General features: G+C 40.3%; 2 protein-coding genes across 5 annotated transcripts; both read left to right on the top strand.

Annotated features, from left to right (window-relative positions):
- Window positions 1-257: 257 nt before the first annotated feature.
- On the top strand, window positions 258-6,563 carry LOC134042434 (uncharacterized). The gene is made up of 2 exons (XM_062489759.1): window positions 258-451; window positions 6,423-6,563. The coding sequence occupies exons 1-2, from the start codon at window positions 413-415 to the stop codon at window positions 6,516-6,518; spliced, it is 135 nt and encodes a 44-aa protein (XP_062345743.1). The 5' UTR covers window positions 258-412; the 3' UTR covers window positions 6,519-6,563.
- Window positions 6,564-6,832: 269 nt separating this feature from the next.
- On the top strand, window positions 6,833-13,481 carry PTP4A1 (protein tyrosine phosphatase 4A1). 4 transcript variants are annotated; one of them, XM_062489755.1, is made up of 5 exons: window positions 6,833-6,971; window positions 8,500-8,592; window positions 8,973-9,103; window positions 10,725-10,799; window positions 11,873-13,481. In XM_062489755.1, exons 1-5 carry the CDS (start codon window positions 6,867-6,869, stop codon window positions 11,988-11,990), a joined length of 522 nt encoding a protein of 173 aa, XP_062345739.1. In that variant the 5' UTR covers window positions 6,833-6,866; the 3' UTR covers window positions 11,991-13,481. The 4 variants fall into 4 exon arrangements, with proteins under 4 accessions (XP_062345739.1, XP_062345740.1, XP_062345741.1 ...); XM_062489756.1 differs by having other exon boundaries at window positions 9,012-9,103; XM_062489757.1 differs by lacking the exon at window positions 10,725-10,799.
- The last annotated feature ends 2,795 nt before the right edge of the window (window positions 13,482-16,276 follow it).

Raw genomic sequence — 16,276 nt, forward strand, 5'->3', positions numbered from 1 at the left:
CCCCGCGCCGGCCCCATTCACGAACCGGTTCCCGCCGGCCGCCTCCGCCTCTCGCGCCCGCCCGCCCCGCCCCCGCCCCGCGCCCGCCCCGCCCCCGCGGCCTCGCGCCCGCCCCAGACGCGCCGATGGCGCCGTTGATTGGGTGGACGCGACGCTCGTCAGTGACGCGCGCGAGGGGTGGGGCCCGGAGCGCTCGTGCGAGAGGCGGCGCCGAGTGTCGCTCCTGGTGCAGCCGCGTCCGCCCGGCGCCGCCCGCAGAGCCGCCCGCCCGCCGCAGCCGCTGTATGGTCCTTCCTCGCGCCGCCGCCGCCGAACCCCCGCCGGCAGCTCCGCGGCCTCCAGCGCCTCCTCCTCTTCCTCCTCCTGGTTCTGCTCCTCCTGCCCCCGGCGGTGGCGCCCGCACCCCGGCTGTATGATCAGGCTACAGTCTTCAATGAGTAACCATATTCCTGTGAGTGCCGTCCGCCCGCGCCCCCCGCCCTGGCCCCTCGCCCCTCTGGCTTCCCGGTTACCGCGCCTCTCCTCCCCCTCTTCCCCATCTCCTCCATGTTGTCTCTTTGTTCTGTCGCGCGGGCCGCGCCGGCTGCGAGCGGCTTTTCGAAGCGCTGGGCTGCGGCTCCTGTCGGGCGGGCCGCTGGGGAGCCGAGCCCGCCCGGCTGCGGCACGGCTCGGCCTCCTTCCCCGCCGGCGCCCCTCTCCTACTCCCGCCTGCTGGCGCCCCTCTTCTCTCCTCCACCGAGAAACGAGGTGGCGACCTCTCCGCGGCTCTTGGGCGGCCCGGACCGGGCACAAAGCCGCTTTGTGTCCTCGGCTGCCGGTTGCCCCGCCCGCCGGCCCGGCCTTCTCCCTGCCGGGCTCCGTGCGGAGGAGTCCGCCGAGCCAGGCCGGGCCGCCCGCTGGGAAGGGCAGCGCGGCCGCGGCTCCGAGGCCCGGGCCGTGCCTGGAGCCCTCTGCCGGGGGGAAGCCGAGCCGGGCGGCGGCTGCGGGGGACAAGATGGCTCCGCGTCGGGAGCCTGATCGAGGCGTGATGCGAACCCGTGACCGCCGCAGTCGGGGCGACGGCCCGGCCTGGCCCGCGGGGCGCTGTCACGGCCGGGACGGTGTCTCCGCGCCGGGGAGAGATTGGGGCGGACAGGCCGGGAGTGTGGCACCCCGCGGCTGCGGGGCGGCCGTAGCCCGGGGCTGTCGGGGCAAGCCGAGGCTTGTCCGTGGGCGGCTGGCTGCTGGGCTGGTTGCCAGGCTTGGCCGCCGCGGCCGGCGCTCAACCCCCGCCGCGGCCCCACGTGCGCGGCTGTGGCCGGGGCGAAAGCGGCCGGGTGGTTGCTTTGTCCCCGCCGTACTCCGGCGAGGAGTTCCTGCAGGCTGCGAACGAGGACGTGAGTCCTTTCCAAAATGAGCTCTATGCGGTAAAGGTGGGATATGCCCGAACTCGGGTGTGCAGCCGGCATTGTTCGGCAGGAGAAGTCCGCAGAGGAGTCATTAAGTACGTGTTGAAGCGGATGCTTCTCTGGTAATCTGCCTGAAGCCTCAAAAGCTCACGAATACCAATATCAAGTACCTTAATTTTGCCCGGACTGCTTTCAAGACCTTGTAGTCTGCCTTTTCAAGGAAGGCATTTCCTTCTGGAGCTGGATCACAGTTCAGCTTTGGAAGGTTTCGCTCGCTGGTTTTTTGTTTGTTTTCCTTTTCTTAAGTCACCTAGTAATCTCTGTGCCTGTGCTGCATAACATCCGTGACTACAGAGCACAGTGTGTATTTAAGCAGAAGAAAATCAAACAATGCACGGCTTGCTGGTGGTAGCATGCCCTCCAAAAGCAGGGAAGCAAGAAGGACAAAGAATTAATAAAATCAAGTCGTCCACGACAATAGAAGCAGGATTGTTTGCTCACCGGTAGCCAGCTATGCATATTGCAAGTATTATGAGCTGACAATTGTACATAGTGGCATGGAGGTCTTGTAATTCGGTGTTTCTTATTTCTGCTGGAGACAACTTTCCAATATGTCTACCTGTATCTGATGAGTCTTTTGAAAGCAGTGACTCAGAAGTATGGGCCCTGTCTCTTTGTAATCTCATAAAACTGCCAAATCCAGAAACCTGAAGATTACACCTAAATGTCAGCTTGTATTATTCCAGTGATAGAACAGCAAAGGCTTTTGAAATTGTCTTACACTAACAGAATTGTTTTGGGGGGAAATGTGGAATGGGTAATGCAGAAATGGCACAGCTGTGAGAGGAAATATGAGAATGAGAAATAAAAATGCATGAGAGATATAACAAGAGCCAAGGAAACAGGATGTAATTGTCTTATGAAACTAAACGTGTCAGTAAGACACTAAGTAAAGAGAAATTAGCCTTATCTAATAATTTCTATCAAGTGAAACTTTTGTGTTCTGGCAAAGTACACGCCACATGAGAATGCCGGATCTGTCCCAGTGTGTAGGCTGACTGTAAGCAATCGCTTGTTTTAAACATTAACCAGAAGACCCAGATAAGGACATTATTGAGCTATAAACAACATATTGTCACCTTCTTCAAAAAATTAAAACTCTATTGGATCAACGCAATAAATATTTATGTGTTAAATGGAAGTCCTTACTGCTTTCTTCTCAGTTGCAACTTTTTGTTAGGCATTCACGGCTTAATTAAACTAAATGAAATACATGCGGATATTTATTGCTGTGTGTGCTACATTTCTCATGTTATTGGTTAAAATAGAATTGAATAGTTTTTTAATAGAATGATAGGATTTATCTAGTTTGCTATTGAAGTGATAGTGTTAAGTCATTTGGCGATTCCTTGCTTTTAGAAACTCAGGAGGAGGTGCTAGACCAGGGGATGGACTGGTTTCTATGATGCCAAATTTTTTCCAATATCAGTTAAGGCTTCCTTGCATATTGCTTTTTGTGGTCCAAGCAGAAGAACTTTGAACCAAATCACATGGCCTCAGTTTCATCATCTCTAGAAGTTGCATTAGCTTGTTATACAGGAAGTTTTGAGATAATTTTTTCTTCTCCCTTCACTGCATACTTCAACCACAAGAATATCCTTCCGGCAAAGAGCATGTCACAACAAATTTATGATAAACCTTTGGATTTCCCTTCCCATTGGTGAGATATGAATGTATTTTCATAGGCAGTGGCTTGCTTTCCATGGTCTAAAATGGGCAGTGTTATCCCTGTGGATATCGTAAGAACATCTGCCTTGCATAATGGCTTCACAATTTGTACCCCTAACACTCCCACTCTTCCCTGTTTGCTTTGGCAGTTGCTACTGAGGCCTTGAATAGTAAGAGGAAGCTGGAGTTGTCATTCACTATCTTTTTGTTGGGTAATAAGTTAGAACAATGAATTTCCTTGCAGGTGTTCTCAAATTATCGTGAAATATAGTTTATTTTAGTTTTCTAGTTTTATTCCGGTGGTTTCAGTAGGTGAGTGCGTGTCAGGTCTTGACATAAGAGAGTGTGAGATCACATAGTTCTGGGCATAAATGCCCATGGTTCTGGGCACAGATGTTTTCAGTCTGTGAGCAGGTGGATTTAGCCGTCATGAAACATCTTGCACATCTTCCTAAGGTAGTGTCATATAACTGTGTTTACAAGTGCTTTTGTTTGCATGCTTTTCAAGATGCTACTGAATTGTGACCCAGACTGTCAATGGCCTGGGATAACCTTGCACCTCTCCACTTTCCCCATATCAATAATGAACTAATAGATTACTTTGATAAACCATTTTTGTCAGGCATGAATGATTGTTTCAATCTCCAGATAAACAGTCATGTGAATCTGCTTGTCAGTAATGCCAGGTATTTCAGCTTTCTGTCCCAGAGAAGGGTGTGAATTAAACCCTTCTTTTTCAAGATGCCTTCCTCCTGTTTGAATACACTATTCTCTAATTTCTCCTATCTTTAATTGTAGTAGATCATAAAATCATAATTAATGAAGGCATAATGGACAGGTTACCTTCTCTCAATACGTGGTCCTGGCAAATTAACCCAACCTAAACCCTTTGTTTTCCAGGTTTATGTTGGTGGCTCTAACAATCTAAATGTTGGGTTTTCTGTTGGGATGGAAACTGCTACTTTTTCCAAAATCTTTCAGTATTAAATTTCCTCAAGGAAAATTTATATGTAAATTGAAAAGAATATGCTGGGGTACCCTTCTTCATGGTACAAATGATGAGTTGGTGTTTCTCTGTTAAAGGACCTTCTGCCTTCCAACACTACGTTTGAATTTCACTTATGCAACTTTTTGCTTTCATGCACTGTCTTGACTGTTTTGATAGCTTACCTACCAAAACTGTATGAGATAATATAGTAATTTTAAAGCTGTATTTCCAGGCTTTTTGAAACCTCATTACATCATTTGAGTTCCCTCCAAGCCTGAGGTCATCATAATTACTGCAACACTACTTTCGTAGCTGATTTCTCATCTTCCAGGTCTTTTTGCTGAAGGTGGGTGTGAAGCCTTGTACTCTGGCTTAACTGCACAACAGAAACAGCATGCCCATGTACTGCTCATCTTTAATTTTTATTTGACTCCCAGAACAGAACGGAACTAGATTGGCAAATCTGTCTTGGGATAGTACAGTGTGTTGCTGCCTTAAGGTCTGCCTGTGAAACTTTTCTGCTGGTATTGGTGAGAAGTGATGGCATTCACATCAAAGGGAAATGTGAGCTTTGGTCCTCTGTAGTGTGGCAGCAGTAGTTGCCAAGGCAAACAGTGAGGCTTAAGTACATGCTTGGTTAGGTCCTTAGATGTGTGAATTAGTAAGGTTCTGATGTGTCTAATACTGACTGTTAAGTCAGTAACAAAATTAATTCCTTTGTAAGGGTTAATAACACATGGAACTCAAATGTAACATTGCATAATCTGCTTGCTTCTGCTTTGTGTAAGAATTGGAACTGTGCACCCAGTTTCTAAAATGTCATTAGCAGTCTGCATTAAAAAGAAGGATTTTTTTTACTTAACTGTTTGCTGCCTGCCCTTTTCCATGTTTACTGGTTTGTCTGGTATCTTGAGTACTCCTAGTTGCAGACCAAGGGCAGCCTGCCTAGAAGACTGGATGAAAGCCGATTACTTCTTTCTTTCTACATACCTTGGAATGGCGACATCTTAGATGTTCTTTTCACCCCAAAACCTCCATTTTGCCAAAAACAGTTGAAAGGTTTTCACCCTAATGACTCTATTCTGTGTCCTCAAGCTCATTTTCATGCATTTGTGTTTCTGACTGCCTTCACTCCCTCATTCTTTAACAGGGCAAGGGTCTGTCTATGATTCTTCTTAACAGTCTTAAGAGATGGACATGAAATATGCCAGTGCAGTGCAAAAAGCAGCACAAAACCTTGTGTAGCTGTATGTGCTTAAAGCTGTCCTGTCCCTTTTTGCTGTTCTGCTTCTTAAACTAATTGAAAGTGACTTTAAATAAGTTACCTTCAGTTCTTTTTTTCAGTTGCTATTTTAGCTGTTCTCTACATCTGGTCCTAGGAGGCTTTTAAATGCACACCTGCCACCTTGCTAGAGCATGGCTGGTGAAGCAGATGATGATTCTTTGAGTTCTTCCAAGTCTGAATTCTTCTGGTTCCTGTTACTCTGTTGACCTTTGATTTAAGAGGATCCTTCTTACTCCTTTTCCATGCTTATTATATTTAGAGTTCTTGCTTTTTCTCAAGTTGTTAAAGGTAAATACTGAAGTAGCTTTTTTTACAAGTAACTGGCAAACTTAATCCTAGTCTGCATCACTTCCAGCTGATGGTAGTATCTCTGGAATGGCAGCAAAGTGGATCACAAATTGTCATCTTAGTTTCTTTCTGTTAACTTCATTGTTGTGTTTGTTAGCAGGTTGGGATTTAATGATATGTTTCATTGTTTTGTTTGCTTGTTTTTGTTTGTTGCCATTGGTCTTCAGCCTTTAGTGTGTGAAATGTTCCTTAGTTAGAAATCTGTGTGCTTTAAAAGCTCACATTGTATTGTTAGACCACAAAAACTGCATTTGCTTTCAAGGCCTTCTGTTTGAGTCAGGTGGATTTATAATTTTTTTTTTCTGTAACTTCAGGCACTGTAACTTAAATACATGTTGTGATGTCTCTGAATTCAAAATAGAGAAGGCAGTATCCTGGAAGGACTAGTATTTTTATAAGTACTGGGCTTCCTAAAACTTGTTGCTGTGTTTAGCACATCTGAAATCAGCATTTTAACGCATTACAGGATTTAAAACTTCGTAATAAGTAAATATGTTTATTTTTTTAGTAATCCATGCTAAGAAAGGTAACAGGATTCTTACTCAAACCTAGTTCTTGGAATAAAAAAATAAGCCTTGTGAAGCTCTTTAGTTGCTGTGGTTTTATTTTTTCATTTTATAAAGCTTGATGTGTTATAACCTTGTTTCACCTGTACTCATTATGCTTTCCCCCCCTCTTTTTACAGCAGTTCTGTGGTGTTCTTGGTCACACATTTATGGAGTTTCTGAAGGGCAGTGGAGACTACTGCCAGGCACAGCACGACCTCTATGCAGACAAGTGAACTGTAGAAATCCATTACTACTCCACCAAGAAGCCCCCCTAAGAGTGGTTGACCAGGATAAGAAGTGTTGAATTGAAATTGGCAGAGCATTTAACAACGGAATTCAGACCTGGATGGGGTAAACCTCAGTGCACTGCCTTTCTTTTGCCTCAGTATTACTGGATTGAAGAATTGCTGCTTCTTGTTAGGAGGTTCATTTCATTTCCCATTGCTCCCAACTTCATACTTCCAAGCACTGAGAATTTCACGTGGAGTGTAGTGAAGTAGACTTCAGTTTCTCTACATCACTTCTGTATTAGAATTTTTTTAATCCTTTCATAATCTTGTTGCATGTTTAACTAAATCAATATGGCCCGAATGAACCGCCCAGCTCCTGTGGAAATCACCTACAAGAACATGAGATTCCTGATCACACATAATCCAACCAATGCAACCTTAAACAAATTCATAGAGGTAAGGCCAGTACAGAATTCTTACTGATGTATTTTTTTTTAATCCCTGAACAGCATGCTATATTTATAATTTCCTTTACTAGCTGATAACTGCTGTAAAAGCCATACGAGGCAGTACTGAGACTGTATATTGATTTTTCTTTTCAAATACTGGTACTATGCTTTGAAGATCAGCAGACAAATCTGCAGATATGTGCAAATCTGCAGACAAATCACATATACTTTGGCCTTCACAAATGTAATTCTGAGAGTGAAGTAATAATTACACTGTCTAGTGCATGGTACATTAAGTACATTGTTTAGGTCTGAAAACAGGAATTATCTGGCAGAGCTGTGTAGAACAATACAAACATGTTTTAGTGGTAGGAGCTCACATTCAGATGGGGCTGAAGTGGTGTAACATTTCATTGTACTTCCTGCATAGCAATACATATTGTGGGTCAGCACCTTAGAAACAGGATTGCAATATGCTTACACTGCCTAGCTTCTTTCACTATTAGCAGGTCGTGGGCTTAGTGTAGCTTAAGAGGGTCCTCTGTGTCATAGCATCTACCTCAGTGAAATTTGTGGTGGTAGGTTTACTCTGCACCCAGAATTGCTGAAGCTGCTTTAAGTACTTTGATACATGCTATTGACTAAGCCAGTGGCCTGGCATGTATTTCTAGTACTGAATTTATCATCTAAACCACATATTTAGCATGTTGGAACTATAAAGTGCATGGCTGTATAAAGTGTGTGTGTATGCTAATTAAGTTCCTTGCAGAACTGCTTTGTGGGAAGGTCCAAATTTGCTAAGTTCGTCCTTAGCAAGATTTTAGGTGTGCTACAGTTCACTTCTGCATTTGGTGCAGGATTATTTGCAGGAAACAGGGTGAGAACATTTGCTTGCCTTTATACTCTCACAAGTTGATCAGGCATGCTTAAGCTATGATTCAGTTGTTACCGTGACAGTTGCAGTGTGAATGATATTTGTTGCAGGGAGAATGAAGAGGAATGGCTTTAATGGAGGGTAATAGCAAAAATGGAAAGCTGAATTTTGTTATGACAGTTCAGGATCTGGAATAATTCATTTTTCTGTGCTTGTAACTCTTTAAGAGTAAATGGTCTAACAAACCTGTTGGTTTAAGAATAAAGAGAGGGGGAGGATTTGAACTTTGATCAGAATACTTCTGTTGAAGTATGTAGCTTTGCAAATCAGGAAGCTTCCTGTTCCTTTAAAATGAATGATCTTTTGGAGGTGAACTGCTTGATTAATCAATGTTTATCAGGATCTGATTTTAAAAGCAAAGAGATTTTACGCAGTTTAGTCTGTACATAAGACGATGTTTTCAGAAAAGCCTAAAGTATCTGGTGTTAGCACACAAATTTTTAGTCATTTCAGTTTTCTGTCTCTTTGCAGGATGGCAAGCATGATTTTGCTACTAAAAATTTTGGAATGAATTACTGAGTTAGTTGATTATCAAGGAAATTAAATGGTAAGTGAAGCTAGTTTATTCTTACGGTGTTTGTTTTTTTTTTCCACTCCTTAGGAACTTAAGAAATACGGTGTTACCACAGTGGTGAGAGTGTGTGAAGCTACTTATGACACTGCTCCGGTGGAAAAAGAAGGCATTCAGGTCTTGGTAAGTAGTTTAGAAGCAGAGTTCAAAACCAACACGTATCCCTCATCACTCTACCCCCTTCCCCGCAAATCAAGATTTTTTTTTTTTACACCGTCTTACTAACTTTGTGAGTGTATTCCAGCAACTGATGGAGGAAAAAGAGGTGGAGATGTCTTTTCTTTCAGGAAAAAAAGTTCAGTTTTGAGCTCAATCATGAGATCGATGAAAATTGATAGAGAGGAATGTATTTGTAATAGTGCTGTAGTTAGACAACTAGGAAATTGTAGGTTTGAGAGGTTTCCTCAGCTGTCAGCTCTTTGTCCATTGTGTCTCCTCCTTTTTTTGCCTATGCATACAACTTAGAAAAATTCTGTCTTGGTGTTGGTCATTCTGTGTTCTAGGACTGGCCCTTTGATGACGGTGCTCCACCATCCAACCAGATTGTTGATGATTGGCTAAACCTCCTTAAAGTTAAATTTCGTGAAGAACCTGGCTGTTGTATTGCTGTACACTGTGTTGCTGGTCTTGGAAGGTGGGTGAAGTTTTAAAGATTTATTGAACAGTCATTCCTGGTCAGACTTGTTAAGATTTAGTGCAAAAGTTTATTTGCGGCAAATGTAAAATAGTCTAGTATCCAGTATTGGAATGCACACTTAAAAGTATTTAGGATGGCAGGAAACTGTTGTATATATTTATTAAAGATTTTTAGCTCAAGAGATGAGCTCTCACAAAGTCTACAGGATTAAGTTAACAAGTAATGTTCTTGTACTGAGTATATTGATGAGTGCCCTGCTGAGATTTTTTTGCCGTTTTTTTTTTCCCTAATGGATTTGGGTTTTTGTGACTTGATTGTTTTCTCTCCATCTCCATTTCGGCAGTATTGCCAGTGTCCTTGAATCAAGGGCATTGTAACCATTAACTGCAAACAAGTGGGTGGTTCTGGCACATCAAGACCAGTTTTCATCCACCACCTACCCGGGGGATGAACAGTGTTTTCCAAAGTCCCAAAACTGTTTGTCTCATTTCTAAGCGATGTGAAATTTTTTGGGGCTAATGCTAAATATTCTTGTCTTAGTCCTGTTCCTTCTGTCTGCTGCCACTATCTTAAATAGAGTTCTAACAGTTGTAAGATAATAATGTTTTTTCTGCTGTTCTAGACTACCTGGGAACTAGATCTGTTCAAAAAAGAATTGCTATATTCTAGCCATGGATTTCAGCATGTCCAGTATAAAATGAAGGTTTCTGGTCTTGTCCATAATCCTGGCTTATCCTTTGTATTATGGCTTCATACATAACAAAGTTCACTGTAGTGATGAATTTTACCAAAACAAGTCCTCTTCTGCTGCGTAGAAAAAGCAATTGGTTTTTCTCAAAAGGAGGCAGTTAATTAATTGAAAAGTTGGTCCTAGCTTTCTGTCATGTCAGTTTTCTTTTAAATCCCTGAACATATAAAACCACTTAAAGTTACTAGTATATGCACAAGTCTATTGCTAGTGTGTGGTGTGAGGTTTTGCCTTGTGGGGTTTTTTTTGTGTGTGTGTGTGGTTTTTTTTGGTGGGGGGGGTGTTTTTTTTTTTTTTTTTTTTTAAGAGTCGTAAATTGCTAATGTATTTGTAAGTCAAGCTTATGTAACTGAAAACTGATTCTGTCAGAGGAGGAGCACCATGGCAAACAAGGAAATCCTCAGGGGAGTACAGCAGCCAGTGGATTACATCTATTCCCCAAACCTGTGACACTAGTTTAGGTTTTGTCAGTTCTTACTGAACTCAGTCCTTCTTCTGACTTCTGCTTTGGCATCCTGACCACTTCTAATGATGATTCATTTTGGAGAATAAAAACCCATGTTCAACTCTTCCTCAGAATCAATTATTTGAAACAAATGCTTACAGATTACTTGCATTTTATTTTTGGTGTCTTCTCCTGTACCTAAAGTCAGATGAATGAAGCTAAGGTTGACCAGAGTTAATTTAAACCCCTATTTAATGAGATTGGCTAACTCAAAACTGGGTGATATTATGTCTCAGTGAATGTAAAGATGCCTTCTGCCTTTTCCGCTTTCCCAGTGAAGAAACTTCATATATGCAAAAAACAAAGTAAATTGTTTTTCTGAATATGCTTTGACAAAAGCTAAACTATCTTTTTTATTGAACCAGAGCTCCAGTCTTAGTTGCTCTTGCACTGATAGAATGTGGAATGAAGTACGAAGATGCAGTGCAGTTCATAAGACAGTAAGTGTAATGTTACCATATAGCTCTTCCCGAGATTCAGTATGTGGATACATCCTTGGGCACTGAAGGAAATTCTGAATGTTATTCTTGTCTTTGATGCCTTTTTTTTTTTTTGGTAAGGTATTTAATTAGTTCATCTGAAATTGTACTGCATGCAGTCAGTAGGACTTCGACCTATGGAATGGGTGTTTTTCTGTTGAAACCAGAATCTGTACGTAAATACTTGAGGAGGTTTAAAAAAACCCAAAACTACCTTTAACCAAACTCCTAACTTTCAGATAGATTTGCAGAGTTCTGTTTATTTATTTTACATATGAAAGGCAGAATACCTTCGTCTTTTTTGATGGTCTACTGAATACAAATATTTCCTTGGATTGTTTTAATCAGTGTATGTAAGTCTGATGAGAACAGTTTTAGTCTTAATGTTTTAATTTATCAGGCTTCAGCTATATTTAAAAGACGCTGCTGCATCCATTATAAACAATAGCAAAATACTTCTTGCTTAATTGCCAGACCTTTGAAGAATTAAATTCAGCTTGTACTGGTTGTATATGAAATGAGGAAGAGGAAGCCAGTACATACTCCAAACACTCAGGTTTTTTTTGCATACATACAGTTTGAGAAAACAAAGCTCAATTTCTATTCAGCATCTTATTATGGGGAATTTAAATATTTATGTACGTTTTACTGTAGTCATAGTCTTCATAATTATTTTAAGAGAATGAATAACTTCAGCTCTCAAGAAGACCATCTTGCATCTGCTCTATAGCTTCCTTTTGAAGTTTCTTCTAAAGATCTTAATGTAAAATCTCTGGCTTTTGCTTATCATAGGCTAGAACACTGCCTAAAATGCTATGTACTCCTTTGAGCATGTGGTCCAGTGAGGTATTTATGAAAGGAAGCTACCACCCTCTTTCCTGGCACTTAACTTCCAGTTATCCCTACTTTGGTTACAGCCTTGACTTGAAGGTGGTTTTTTTAAGTGACCTAAAAATATTTTTCTCTAGTTGGTGATATTATTTCACTGGGCAGTAGATTAGTGTTCTGTTTCAAATCTGTTTTTTTCCATTTAGGAAGCGGCGTGGAGCTTTCAACAGCAAGCAACTTTTGTACTTGGAGAAATACCGCCCCAAGATGCGTCTGCGCTTTAAAGACTCCAATGGTCACCGAAATAATTGTTGTATTCAGTAAAGCTCAACAGCCTATAGTACTTCTTTGGGAATAAAGGATGGAAACTAGAACTAAGCAGACTGCATGCCAAAGACATCGGTCTGGTATTTTTTAGTAGTAAAGGAAGCTTCCTTAGGAGTATTTATTAGGCTAAAGGCTCAGTAGAAATGCATCTTCTATGTTTAGATAAATATCTGTCTATTTGGAGACCCAGTAAATGTTCTTGCTGTACCCTGTTTCTGAGCTGTCTCCTTGTTTATTAATTATCAGATCAAATATCCTTTAATCATGCCATTGAGTCTTACTGACCTAGTTTCAACTACTGAAAATTGGGGTACTAAAATAAATCAATCTGTAGAGAGATTAGGTGCCAAAATACCCAGCATATCAGCTACATGTTTTTCCTTAAAATGAGCATAGTTATGATGATGTGAGAACTACCAGCTTATCTGGACTTTACTATCTTTTTTTTTCTACAGCCATTTCAATATTGAAGAATATGGCCTCTAAAGTAGTCTTGCCTGCTCACTGTATGTTTTGTCTCCCACAATCGCACTAGAATTATCAGGATTTGCACAGTCTTGTCTTTTTAATACTATGAATTACAGCAACTTTTTACCCCTGCATCTGTACTTTTCTGTTACCTGAACCTCTCCATATTACAAGTCATTACTCTGGTTATTCATGTAGAAGATCTTTTAAATTGTACAGAAGCACACAAGTCTTTAATGTCTCCAGACAAAAAGCCTTACAGTAGAATTAATGTTGGCACTTCATGTGCAACTTAACAGAGGGCCTGAAAAGGTTGGGAGGGGCTATTTAATATTTCTAGTAAAATGTTGCCTTTGTCTTGTGCAGGAAGTATAGAATATGCCCTTTACTTTAGTAAATATTTTTTTAAAATGTAGAGATGCTTTGTTATTGTAGCTAAAAATTCTTAATCAGAAAATTTCTGAAAAATCTTGTAGTTTTCTTTTACTGTAACTATTGAGAGTTGTTTACCAACTATTGCTTTGTTGAAAGTGTGATCTTTTTCTTTTCGTTTTTCCTCCTTGAGTTTCTGCTATGACTTGGGCAGACCTCTGTAATATTTTGTATGCCTTTCAAGCTGCGTAACTTAATATTTGGATACTTGATAATTTGTTTTATTATGTAATTGATAAAATGGTGATGTGTATTAATGTTAGTTCAACCATATATTTATACTGTCTTGGGAATGTGTGGTTATAGTTCTGTGGGAGAAATACTTTTGCCAGTGTTCACCAGCTTGTAAAATCTAGTGCGAGAGCTTAAAACATCTAAATAAATACTGAAATGCACTTAAGAAGTTTGCTGAAATGCTCATCACTTTCACTTACTTTTGTGTACTTTGTCAGCAATCTTGAGGTGCCTAAATTCAGGATCTAATCAGGCATCTGTTTTCTTCTTTTTTTAAAATCTGGGCCTGAATGTCCCCTTTGCTGTAATGTTTGCTGTTTGTTTTACTTACAAATAAATGTGGACAAAAATTAATGGTAGAAAGTACAGTATATTTTCATGTAGCTTACTTGTGACTTGTTGTCCCCAGTACTGAAACAGGTTACCTGGTTTTCTTGAAGCTGTTTTTGCAGTAAAGCAGAAGAGGATATGCATCAGTAAAGCTTGAAGAACACTTTAATCAGTACCGGTAGAATTCAGGTAAAAATAGTATGATAGAGTGCTTCGTTGTCAAGACTGAAGCTCTGTACAAACAAGATGTTCCAAAAATTGTGGGAGTAAAGACCTGTATGCGAGTTTCCAGAGTGGTGATTTAACTTCCTGATGAGAACTAGAACGTGCTCTTAGTAGCCTGCTGAGGTGATCCATGCTCATATCTGCTTAGATTTAAGCTTTGGTTAATACATCTCCCTTTCTAAACATTGAGGTGTGATCTATCAGTCAGTGAGATTTCTGAAGGATCATTTTTGGAGAAGTTACAGCCTCAGTATAAAGAGCATTGTATGATTTAAAAATGCCTAATGTAGCACAATCTTAAGTAAAATAAACTTTGGATCATCTTTCCTTTGGGAGCTGAACGTGGTTTAAAAGATATTTTGTTTAATGGAATACAGCTTCACTTGAGTGAAGAAATGAGCTCTTAGGACATTCAAAGTCATCAATGTTTCTGTTGTCAAGATGGACTAGATGACAGGAACAACGGCAAAGACAAAATCTTCACTTATTCTGTAAATCATCATCACGCTGGCCTGATTTATGTAAATACTGTTTTAACACAGATTAGTGTCCAAGTTAAAACTGATTTGGTCACCCATGAAATTAGAAGTCTGTAACAAACAACTTCAAGTAAAATGTCTGGAATTTTTTACTTCAAAATTATTAATGCAATTTCTCTACATAGATCAGATTTTGCTCTGTCTTTACAGAATTAATCATGGGTAAGGAGGGTTATATTTGAGTTAAGAGCTCTAACATTAGTAATGGAAGCTTGGTTCTTTGAACTCGAAACCTGAGGCTGGGGTTGACTTCAGTTGATTTCAGTGAAAGAAGAAAAATTTGTATGAGCCATGTGTCTGTTGAAGGCAGAAAGTCAGCTTCTGAACTCTGTGTTTAGGGATGAATCTGACAGAAAATATTTTCCTCTTTTGTAAAAATTCTGGTAGTTTTCAACAATACTTAAATTGTGAAGATAGGATAGCAGATGGAACTATATAAAACAAGCTGAATGAAATTCCATGTAATGTGTGTCTATATATTTATGCATTTACAAATTCAAGTGAAGAAATGCTTAAAGAGAATTACTGTATCTTAAGGCTAAAGCCTGGCATGAAAGACAGGCTTTAATGTTAAATTTAATTTTGGATGCTTAGAATGAGTGTAACTGCTTTGCCCCCTCAAGAAGTGTGTTGCAGTACATTTCTGTCAGCTGGTAGATTGGTTTGTGCTGTGGACTCAATGGCTTTATGTAATGTGGCTTATAAATGGTGGTAGTATTTACAGGATTCCTTGGCATGTAGCAGAAAGGTTCAAGGGAAATGAAGTGAGAGTTTGCAATTAGTGTAGCAGAAAACGGATGAATTCCGTGTATTATTCTGTCATGTGGGCCCTTAAAAATCTGGAGGAAAGGTAGTCAAGCAAGGTATTTTGTTACTGATAACCCAGAATTAGGTATAAAATTGAATGTGATTTTCTTGAATCTGATTCTTAAAAGTGCTGAGAAGTCAGTTTCAACTTAAGTCTGTAAAACTGTACTTAAATATATATGAAATAATTGTTTCTGGACAGTCCTGAACCACTTCAGACTGTACTCAAAACTGATTAATACTTCTAATCTCCCTATCTTTAGTTCTCAGTGTATAAAAATCCATTACGGTCCTTGTATTAGTGGGGTAGGTAGTTCTGGAGATAATTAGTAATTTCTGAAGTAATCAGACCCATCTGCATTATTGCAGAAGAAACAATGTTTCTATACAGAAAGTGTGTAATTTAGTATTGAGGATGAATCCAAGGTTAGACTTAAAATCTTTGGCAGCAAGAAAAGTAATGAAGTACTGCTCATTTATGTGAGCATTGTTTATCCTTACAAATGAGATGGGGGGAAAAAAATCTTCTGTAATTAGATAAATGTATTTGAGAGGGCCAGACTGAGGCTTCATAGATCAACTTATAATTGTTTTCAAGCATCTGAGTGCTTGACTGCAGTATTAATAACACAGGTTTTTTCTTTTTTTAATATGTGCAACGTGATTTAAATAATTATGAGAGAGTACTCAAAACAGTATCTTAGATTTGCTGGGATTTTGCTGCATCATTAATAAGCAAGTATTTTCTGTCAGTATTGGGAAGGTTATTAAACCAAAGATAATGTTGTTTGAAGAAGATTACTTTTATCTTTTTGTATGAATTGGTGTAATCTCACTCACTTTGTAAAAAAAATCAGTTATACTTCACAAGTTGAATTCAGCTCTTAAAATCAGGCTGAAATTTGGTGGGGTTTATTAATAGTTGGGAGGGACTTAATTGAAGAAATATAGATTTATTAGTGAAAGGAATTTTGCACTTAAAGGTATGTCTCAGATCTCCTATGCTAAAAGATACCTAAAATAGTTTAGATGAAGAACTCTAAAGATGAGAGTGTATTCAGTAAAGGGAGCAAGGGATGGCAAATTCAGTTTTCAGTATTGGTATCTACAGGTAGATTAAATAAATTTCACCTAACTTCAAGTGTAATAGTTCAAAGTGTCACGTAAAGTATTTCTGTCCACATACCTTGCTCTTAATGTTTAATAACCACTGCCAATTATAACCCAATTTCTTCTTATTGATATGGG

Source organism: Cinclus cinclus, chromosome 3, assembly GCF_963662255.1.
Source record: "Cinclus cinclus chromosome 3, bCinCin1.1, whole genome shotgun sequence".
NCBI classification, from domain to species: domain Eukaryota; kingdom Metazoa; phylum Chordata; class Aves; order Passeriformes; family Cinclidae; genus Cinclus; species Cinclus cinclus.